The sequence below is a fragment of the Dipodomys ordii genome, unplaced genomic scaffold (assembly GCF_000151885.1).
Source record: "Dipodomys ordii isolate 6190 unplaced genomic scaffold, Dord_2.0 Scaffold1, whole genome shotgun sequence".
Taxonomy (NCBI): Eukaryota; Metazoa; Chordata; class Mammalia; order Rodentia; family Heteromyidae; genus Dipodomys; species Dipodomys ordii.
This window is the reverse complement of record NW_012267217.1, coordinates 2,764,321-2,774,920: the sequence shown is the minus strand read 5'-3', so window position 1 is coordinate 2,774,920 and position 10,600 is coordinate 2,764,321. Positions and strand designations below refer to the sequence as shown.

Genomic DNA, 10,600 nt, shown 5'->3' with positions numbered 1-10,600 from the left:
AAAAAAAAAAAAAAAAAAGAAAAGAAAAGAAAGAAGAAACAATGCCAGTGCTTCTTCCAGAAGCCCTGTTAGGTAGGTCACGGTGTTCACAGTGACTCTTGGAGTTGTATAAAATAGAGGCCCCAGGAACCATATTGTGCACACATATTGTGTGTGCCATATCGTGTATTACACCTGTAATCCTAGCTACTCAGGAGGCTCAGATTTGAGGTTCTTGATTTGAAGCCATCCTGGGTAGGAGAGTTTGTGAGATCTCCAACGAACACCAGAAAACTGGAAGTAGAGCTGTGGCTCAAAGTGGTAGAGTGCTAGCCTTGGGTGAAAGAGCTCAGACACAGCCACCAAGCCTGAGTTCAAGCCCCAGGACTAGCAACAACAACAAAAGAAGCAGTTGCCAAGAGTCAGTGCCTTGCTTATACCTGTAATTCTAGCTACTGGGAAGGCTGTCCAGCCTGGCAGAAAAGTTCTTGTGACTCTCTTTTCTCCAATTAATCACCAAAAGCCTGGGAGTAGGAGTATACCTCAAGTGGTAGAGCACCAGCCTTGAGTGAAAAAAAAACTAAGGGATAGTTCCCAAGCCCTGAATGCAAGCCCAAGTATATGCGCCCTTGTGTGCGTGTGCGTGTGCACGCGTGCACGTGTGTACGCATGCACACACACACACAGCATTCTACTAGCCTAGGAAGATTCTCATTAAACTTCCGGAAATTGTGCTGAAGATCAGTTTTCTGAAGATCAGTTAAAATTCTAAAGACAAAACCTCTAGGAAAACTAGAGATAGATAGAAAAGTTTTTAAATCATTTCCTAGAAGACATTGTACTTTATCTCAAGTATATTTCCCTGAATGCATCACATTGAAATTTATTTCCAAGTCTGCCAGAGATCAGTAAAGAAATGGATAACTATTCTCGTATGACGAGAAATAAACTTAAATGTTGCAATAGTTTTTGCTTGTAAAGTTTCATGGACACCTATTTTGAAAAGATCCAACTAAGAGGACCTAAAGCCATGAGGTTCATTTATCTGAATCTTCTAAGATCTTGTGAATGCAGAAGAGATGGGAAAACAGCCGCCCTGGGATCTTGGGCTCAGAACACACTAGAAAGAACTCACTGCTTACACCTCATTCTATCAGTGTAATATCTCATAGGATGCTAAGAAGCAACTGTTGAAAGACATCTGATGTCTATGGAATCTAATATTTAATGCAGTTGAGGAGTCAGTGTATGGTGTAAGCATCCTGAGGTTGGTCTTCCTTCTTTCTGGAAACTACAATAAAACTGAAACAGAGAAGAGAAGGGATACAGGTCAGAAGATAAGAATATGATTTAGAACCTCTTGGATGCAGAATTGTATGAGAAATGTTTCGATCAATGTTGCTGATAAGTTTCTGACTCAGAATGGTTTTATCTCCACCTCCCTCATGCTCCCTATTCATCTTCTTCTTTTCTAACCAATACATTTTGGTTATTTTCTTATTCTTTTATATTTTTATCAGAGGGGCTATGGAAAAGGAGAGGGAGAAGGAAGGGAAAGAGAGAGAGAGAGAGTAATAATTTTAAAATAAAAACACTGGGAATAAAAGAAGTCTAAAATTAGATAAGTTTTGGCCACTATATACCCATATACCACACTGAGCTATCTGTTTCTCAAACATAACCAACCTCTATTTGACTTTGCAAAGCTCTGAAAGAGACTTTCACATCATAAATTATATTGCAAATCTTATTTCAGCCCAGGCTTTCTGTCAACACCGTTTAAAGTACTTAATCATTTATTAGCATTTGACCTGTTTCTCTAAAAATAATCAACTATAGCATATCAACCACACAAAGCTAACCTTATATGGCTGGATGTGTTTGTGAAATGGAGACTATGGCTCCCTTGGCCTTGAGACAAAGGATCGTGGCCATGTTGTACAACTACAGAAATAACTTCAGTCTTAAACAACTCTCTTTAAATGAACAGAGAGAAATGTAAAGCCTTTGGAAAATAAGCCTTACAATATTGAAAGAAACATTACCTTGACAGTTTTAGAGGCTTGGATTTATGGAATGACCAAGTGTCAGGGCAAAGGTAAACAGAGTCAACTAGAGAACCTTTCAGTTCTCTAGTATTTGCCAACCATTATGTCACAGGAATCTATAGCCAACTTGTGAAGCAATCTATTGGGGATGCAAAGTCTTGAGTGTCTGGGTTCTTTGAATTCAACTGTGGATTTGGTTATTTGACCAACACCTTCAAACAGATAGGATCACCAAGCTGTCTTCTTATTCAGCTGAACATTTATAAAATATGTGTATAAAAAGTCCATTGATCTCATGTCTTACCTAAGACAGTATCTTTTATCTGCAAGTACTGGTTAGTATGTTGAAGGCACTATGCTAGATGTATGCTGAGTGACCTCAATCACTCAGAGCTGACAGTCTTACTCTTTGTTAGCACTTGTTCAAAGATAATAGCTTATATGTGCTTATCTTGTGCTCTTTCAAATGTTTTTGCTTTATAAATGGATCTCAAAGGTATTGCTGATTCCATTGTTGGTATAAAATGCTTCTACTACTAAACTTTCTTTGCATGTTACTAAATAATTGCTGAAATATCTCAGTTAATACCTGAGGCAATAAGAACAGTATTAAGGCTGGGCATCACTGGCTCATACCTGTAAACCTAGCTATTCAGGAGGCTGAGATTTTAGGATTGCTGTCCAAAGCCAGCTTGGGCAAGAAAGCCTGTGAGAGTCTTAGCTCCAATTAACAACCAAAAAAGCAAGAAGTGGAGCTGTGGCTCAAGAGGTAGAGCATTAAGCCTGGAGCACAACAGCTCAGATAGAATTCAAGCCCTAGAATTGGCAAAGGAAAAAAAAAGTATTAATAAGTTGGTACCTTCATTGGTTTCATTATTACAAGTACAGTTGACTGATAGGAAAGCTATAACTTCAAAAATTAAATTTAAAAGTGTGTCATCAGTTTTTAAATTCAGTGACAAAATTAGTTCATTGGACAAAAACCCGTTAGGTACTAACAGGTACTAACTAGTAATGCTAGCGAGAAAGGTGAGGTGATTCAGAAAGATAATTCTGATTGTCACAAGCAGAAGGCGTCTGATTCTTTGCAAACGTCCTTTGTTCAAAACTCATTTGGTGGCTCAGTGAAGCAAGTCCACATCTTGACATGCCAGCATTTCAGTGCCTCTGCCCACCCCATCTTGACTAGTTAAACGTTAAAGATCAGCAATTCTGTCTGTCAGCACTTGGAAGGCAGCCTCCTTGCCTACCAAGTCTTAACGGCAAACCATCTCAAAGCATGGCTGGGTGACCTGGCTCATTTCGACCTCTCCACCACCACTGAACACCTGACAACAGTTGGATCCTTATCAAGCTGGTTAATATGGTTCTTGGTAATGTGCTTTATCCATCGACATGCAGATGGTTTTCTCAAATATCTCTTTGTGGTGCATTTATATGGATAATTGAATCACTATAATTTTCAAATATTGCTTTATGGGTAAGCACATTGAATTTGAAAAAATGTATTTTATCTATTATAATAATATAGTTTTATATAATATACAATATTATATAATATGATTTTCTATAATATACATATAATATATAATGTAATATATAATATATATTATGATCTCATGACAGATATGAATGCCAACTTAGATGGTATTCCTCTTACGTAAATTACCACCTAGATGGGATCACAAACAGCTTAATGGTTGATGTGGGATCTTACTAACGTTTTACCTGGTCTAGCCTCAAACCATGATCCTCCTGATCTCTGCCTTCCTAATAGTTGAGATTATAGCTATGTGGCCTCCACACAGCTTTGATATCTATACTACCACCAATTAGTAGTGAGGTAACAGCCTCTCACTATGCAACCGTATGCACTGTAGCATGTGCAGAAATGGCCTAGTAAGTAGCATGTAAGTAAAGAAAAAATTCACTTTAACTTCAGATATTTAAACATTGGATTTTTGGATCATGTGAACATTGGGCCTGGCTAACTCAGACATATTCATTAGAGAAATATTAGTATTTATAAGTGGATATTGAAAAGTTATATAAAATAGTAATGAGGACTAAGAGTATGATAATTTTGAAGTACAAAATAGCAATGTCTATCAAAATTACAAATGCATACACTGGTTGACTTAGTAAATATTCTAGTTTGAGAAATTTTCCCTCTAGTCATAGTTATAACATGTGTGTCAACCTGAGCATACAAAATGTTATTTGTAGCCATGTCTATAATGATAAAAGTGAACCACAACATCCCAAACATAAATTGCCATTCTTATTCAAATACAAGCACATACATATTTGAATGGAATTTTCTTGTTTATTATTTACCTATCTACTTGTGTATTTATTAATTCACATAATGTTCAATATTTTATAAATGTATACATTCCTCTGTAATTTTAAATATTCACTATGGATATGGTTGAATTTTTCCTTTCCATCACACACACACACACACACACACACATATATTACTGAATGGGGCCTCTTGAGCAACACCTCCAGTCCTCCATCTGTTTTATCTTGTTCAATGTAGGCACAGCATATATGTGCTGAGGGAAGAGTGTGCTTACACCTAAGTATTTGAAGTGTTGTCTGTATTAGGTCTATATTAGTGTTGTCTGAAATTAGTGCCCACTCTTGGCAGTCGGACCTAATTTTATGAGATGAATTTGTTTCTAAGCAGTATAGATGATAAGACAGCTATATTTGTAATGATTCTTTGGTTTAATGTAATCTATTCAAGATAGGTTGAACAGAATGGATTGTTTCAGAAGAAAGGATATAACTTTTCAGGGAAATATTAAAGGGTCTAAAAATGAAAGAAACTGTATATGCTTAACCAGATATTCCTGGGTTTATCATAAAGTACTCATTTGAACACACAGAAAATGTGATAGTTCTGGAAGACCTAATTGACATCTGGTCAGCAGACAGCACAACACCATTAGTTGAATGTCCTCACTTTACCCTTCCACACAGGACTTTAGCTAGTGGCTGCTTCCACAAGATCTCCCATGTCTTCCCTAAACAGAATTTGCTTGGAATTGTGTGCAAACCCACCAAAAAACTAGGTGATACATTTCTTTTGGGGGTTAGGGGGGTCTTGTCTCATTTTTCTTTTAATTTCTATCAACACTTTTATACTTGAAAATTTCTCAGATCAGATGTTTTGAATTGACACTGCTCTGTCAAAAATGCCATGGTAGATCTTAATCTGGGATATCATAAGAAATAAACTGGCCACTCAGCACCCTACTAGGGGTTTGACTGCACTTAAGGGGCTCATTTGCAGCCCACATTCCCCTAAGCAAATCTGTGGAGCTCATTAGAAATACATGTTACCCAAAGTTTTAGAAATTATTACACATCCTCAACTGATTACCCATTTCTAGGAGTAGTATTTCCCTTCAAAGTCTGTATCTTAATCTGAGTCTCATCTGTTTGGGTTTTTTTTTTAACTGTATTTTTTTTGTCTTTTCTTTTTTGGTACTGGGGATCGAACCCAGGACGCTGCGCTTGCTAGGCAAGCGCTTTGCCACTGAGCTACATCCCAGCCCAATCTGAGTCTCATCTGTAAGCCTGAGAAATGTCTGGAATTCCCTTAAACTGTAGCTGTTGGGATTAGGATTTCCAGAGATTTGGGGAGGGACACACAGATCCTCCCCACCTTTCCAACCCTACTGCCCACTTGCCCTTGTACAAAGGTCAGGGCTGACCTTAGGTGCATTCTTATTTCCTAACACTTGTGTTTTTGTATGTGACTTTCTATTGTTGCTGATGGTGTAGAAACAGTTTTAAATAGTTGTATCATTTTATTTCCAGTTCTTTTACTCAGGCTGTTTTTCTTCACAGACAAATTCCCAGAAGGTAGACACTAGTAGCCTTATTGGAGAGGCGAGGAAACTGGGGCTCAAGAAGTACTGGATTAGAACCCAGAGTTCCAAAGCAACCTGGAGTAAACTATGAATGTTAAGTCCTGCCTTTGATACCTATGCAAATCACACAGTACTGTTCATGGCTGACAGTATTACAGGCTGTGACAGGTTCTTGGGTCCTTTTCATAAAATAATCAATGATGAACAACTATAGGGTTTGTACTTGAAATGTGACAGCTTTGGACCTGAGCTCCACCTCTACTTCTGATATTCATTGTGAGATCATGAGCATTTTATTAGTATGTTGTAAAATGGGGTTGTTGGAAAGAAGAAAAGGAAAGAAGACATCTAACCTAGGGCCTGGACCATTGCAGACATGCAATGAAGAGTAGCAAACAACATTTTTGCAGGCAAACTGTATTGTATCACTAGTCTGAGGGCCTTTTTTTTTCCAGACTATTTATTTCTTAAAAACGTATTCCCATGGCCTACTTTGAGAGGCCACCCAGACAGTGCTTTCTGGAGTATTAACATCACCAGGTATCCTAAGATGCCGATGTTAATTTAAAGAAATATGGAATAGACTTGCACTCCTAACATTTGCAGCGATAGCAATGCTGGTGAGCCATGGCCCACACTTTTGAAGCAAGAAGATGTACCCGGACAGCAAGGACATCAAGACCAGGGATGCCTTGGTCTTAATTACACAGAGCAGATGTTTTATACACAAATTGCTATGATCCTGCCCGGAATGTCTAATTCAGCAGGTGTCGGGTGGCTCAGAAAGATCCTGGTTTAAAAAAAAAAAAAGCTCCCAGTGATTGTGAGGCTGCTAGTCAGAGTACTACACTTGTCCTGATTGGTAGAAGGCTGTTAAGTGAACAATCAGAAGAGAATTGTAGTTAGTTCCAATAGGTAATGGCTTTGGGGAAATCATTTTTAGGGAGCACCCTATAAAAGCTGTCCCCCCTCACACGTCTAGCCGGCCCCTTCCCTAAGCCCGCCAGGATGTCAGAGCGTTACCTTATAGACATTGATGGGGATGTCAATGATGATGTGTAGCAGGTCCCCCAGCGCCAGGCTGGCGATCAGAATATTGGGGCCATTCCTCATGCACTTGTTCTTATAGATGATTCTCAACAGCGTGGAGTTTCCAATGATACCCAGTACGAATACGAGGCAGGACACAACAGTGTTGATGTATTTAAAAGTCTCCTTGATCTCGATGTTTCCTTGGCATGGGGGAGGGGGCTGGGACCGCGGCGGCGGGGCTGCAGCCACGGCCCCTCCTTTAGTCACCTCTGCAGGTGTTGGTGACCAAGACAGACTGGAGTTCGAATCATGTATCCAGGAGGTCTTCGTGGGTGGCATCATGATCTCTTCGGTCCCCTGAAATGAGCTGGTGGCTCCGGCAGGCGGGAGTCCACTCTCTTCTCCCCAGACCCCCACCAGTGCACAGGCAAGAACCAACGCCATCAGGGCGCGTCTGCGCGGGCTTGGCGGCGGCTGCATGCCCATGCTTGCTGCTTGCACTGAGCTTCGGTGTGGCCGCTGCTGCGCTGTTGACAGTCTGGAGACCCGGCTGGGGAATGAAGACCAGACCGGGCTCTCGGGACCCCAGCCACGCCCCTGCCAGGCACCGGACACTACTCCGCGCCCGGCCACGCCTCTGCGAGCGAGGCTGACTCGCCGAGGCCCCGGGGCCCCCGCGGCGCTGCCGCCGCGGCCACTGCGCACAAAAGTAACTCAAGTTTGCGCGCCAATGGGGAAACTTGGGCAGGCGTCAGCCGCCGCCGCCGGTGCGCCGCGCTCCTCCCACACCCCCTCCGCAGTGCTTTTCTTCCCTTAGGTCCCTTCTGGGGGGTGGGGGTGGGGGTGGATTACTTGCCGTAGGGCTGAGAGTTCTAGAAGGGATGTCTGTCCAAGCAAAGCTCCTCCAAGCACTTCTCTAAGCCAGGAGAGAGACGAGTGAGTTTCAGTTCAAAGTTTTGGGGATCGGGGGAATGAAGTTATTTCTCTCCTACACACCCAACCTCTGAACCCAAGACTGCTCCCGCTGGATGGAAGCCGCTTCCCTCCGTCCAGCAGCGGAGAGGTTCCCCCCCCTCCCCACCTCCACCGCCCCTCTACCCTGCGCGCTCCGGGAGCGCACTGGAGACTGCATTAACCTCAGCCTGGAAGCTTCTGTCCTGATTCCTACTGGTTTCCAACCCTCACGAGCCTCTCCTTCACCCCGATCGCATTTTCATAAGCCTTTACTTATAGTTTAACAAGCCCTTACTTCTACATGTATCACTTTCACTCACAGGTCGGTTTTAATGCTCCAGAGCTAAATGCTCACCCTGGTTGTGATTCAGTGTCTAGGCAGTATGGTTACCTCGCAGATCAGATGTACCAGGCACAGCTGACATCAGCCCTGGACTCGTCCAGGACTCACAGAGACACTTTTGGGACAATAGGTAGTCTGCTGGGTTCCAGTCCACTCGGCTCCCTGGGCGGAGGGAGCAGAACGCGCCTCCCTTGGGTTTGCAGGCGAGGCTGGTTCTGATAAAACGCTGTGCGAGTGCCACAGAGAGTAGCCCTTCACCCATCGCCCAGACAAGTACTTTTATTCATTCCCCCTTTGCCATCAATCACCGCCAGACTCCTCCAGCGCTTTCCGACAGGGCTGCAACCTTTCCCCTTGGGCGATGCCTGGACAGCATCAGCTCTGGTTGCCCGCTGGAGAGGGCAGTCCTGGGCCAGAGTCCTGTCCCATGAGGCTGTGTATTTGTCTTCGTTCTAAGTGCTTCTAAAGAAGAGCCTAACGCGCTCCCACGACGCTCTGGGAACTACAGGCAAGAGCAAACCTCTGCATTAAACTAGACTTCTAATGTTGAGGGAGACTGCTTTGCTTACAAGTAACGAGCTCTTCCGAGACCTGTGAGGCCTAGTTGATGTGGGGGCTTGGCTCGTTGTTTTGTTTTGCCTTTAAGTTTCAAGTTCACAGAGGCCCCAGTATGGAAAAAAGAAAAGATCCTTTCTTTTCAATCCCCAACCCCCTCCACCCAGCACTGCTCCATAGGAGGACTAAAAGTCACCCCCTAGCTTTCTTTCTCAAATGTATCTTTTCTCCCGCTTCCTGAAGCGTCATCTTCAGACCAGCTCAGGGGCTTTTATACTGGATGGACCCACGAAGGACCCAATGATGTAGGAGACATAAAAATAGCCAGAAAGTTGCCATGCAAATTCAACCTGATGTTCCAATAAAACAAATCCTATCCACCGTCCTTCCTTCCTTCTTTCCCCCTTCTCTCTCTCTGTCTGTCTGTCTGTCTCTCTCTCTCTCTGTCTCTCGGGACTGCCGTTTAGAAAGGCACTTCTGCTGTCCCTTAGCTTTATTCATTCAAGGCTAGTATTCCATTACTTGAGTCTCAGCTCCACTTGCAGCTTTTTGGTGGTCAAATTGGAGATAAGAGTCTCACAGGCTGTGTTATTCAGGCTGGTTTTGAATCTTAGTCCTAAGAGCTCAGCCTCCTAAGTAGCTAGGGTTACAAGTATGAGCCACAGGTGTTCAGTTCCTATCCATTTTTATGGCATAGAGGGAAATAATAGTGACGGGCAGTTTTGCCCAAAGATTGCATTGGGCAAAGAAATTCAGGTTGTACAGTGCTCTGGTGCTACTTTGCTGTTTTGTTAGCAGAATCCTGGATGTATATGTGAAGTTAAATGCAGAAAAGTATTCCACGTTGCAGTTCCCGACAGCGATGAAAGCTCTTGTTTAGTAGCTTGTGTAGGTGGATAAACCAACAGTAGGAAATAAACAGTAGGAAATCAAATTTTTATTTTAAAAGATGAACTTTATAAGTGTGAAATGTAGCTAAGAGGTGATTAAGGAGTAAAATTTAAAGGAATGCAAAACGGTCTGGCTGTGAGTGCTAATCCCAAATCTGGCTGTTTTGAGGGCAGTCCTCATCCTCCCTGTCTGAATGAAAACAAGGTCAACATTCAATTACTTCAGAAACAAATCATGATGCACAGCGTGTGTGAATAACTGGAACTAGATGGATGAAGATTTTGCTCAGTTGACTCCACAGAGGGTGATTTTGAACCTGCTCTGTACACAGCCTTCTTCCCTTTAATACATGACTTCGTCTCTTGCCCCTTCACCATCATCTCCATTCACACAAGTACTCCACTCAGTCTTGGAGGATCTTTCCAGTCTCCATTGGGGTCTACCTCTTCCCTTTTCTCACAGCATCTTCTCATTGTGAGCTAACTTAACACTTGATCACATACAGACTCCTGACCTTATAGGAATCCATTGCACTTTTTAATATATATATATATATATATATATATATATATTATTGTAAAAATGCTGTACAAAGGGGTTATAATTACTGGAGTAAGGCAATGAGTACATTTCTTGTTGAGTGTTGTTACCTCCTCCTTTGTTTTTCTCCTGTAATCCCCACCTCCTCCCTTCCTCCCCCTACAAGTTGTAAAGTTCATTTGCAACATAGTGACTTGTGAGGATCACTGTTGCAATAGATCATCCTGTGGAATTCATTGCTTTTTAAGAGTAAAGACTGAATTCCTGGTTTTATTTTTCTGTGTAATCATAATGCCTGCCACAAGTTGAACTCAAGAAATACTTTTTTGTGTGTGAAAATACCATACAGAGGGGTTACAATCACATGGGCA

At 42.2% G+C, this 10,600-nt stretch overlaps 1 protein-coding gene across 1 annotated transcript in view; it reads right to left on the bottom strand.

Annotated features, from left to right (window-relative positions):
- Window positions 1–7,482, bottom strand: part of Ednrb (endothelin receptor type B) — a 21,719-nt gene extending 14,237 nt beyond the window's left edge. Inside the window, exon 1 of the mRNA XM_013011643.1 lies at window positions 6,938–7,482. Within this exon, the coding sequence (XP_012867097.1) occupies window positions 6,938–7,432 (495 nt within the window). The 5' untranslated portion in view covers window positions 7,433–7,482. The remainder of the gene's footprint in view (window positions 1–6,937) is intronic.
- Between the last annotated feature and the right edge of the window lie 3,118 nt (window positions 7,483–10,600).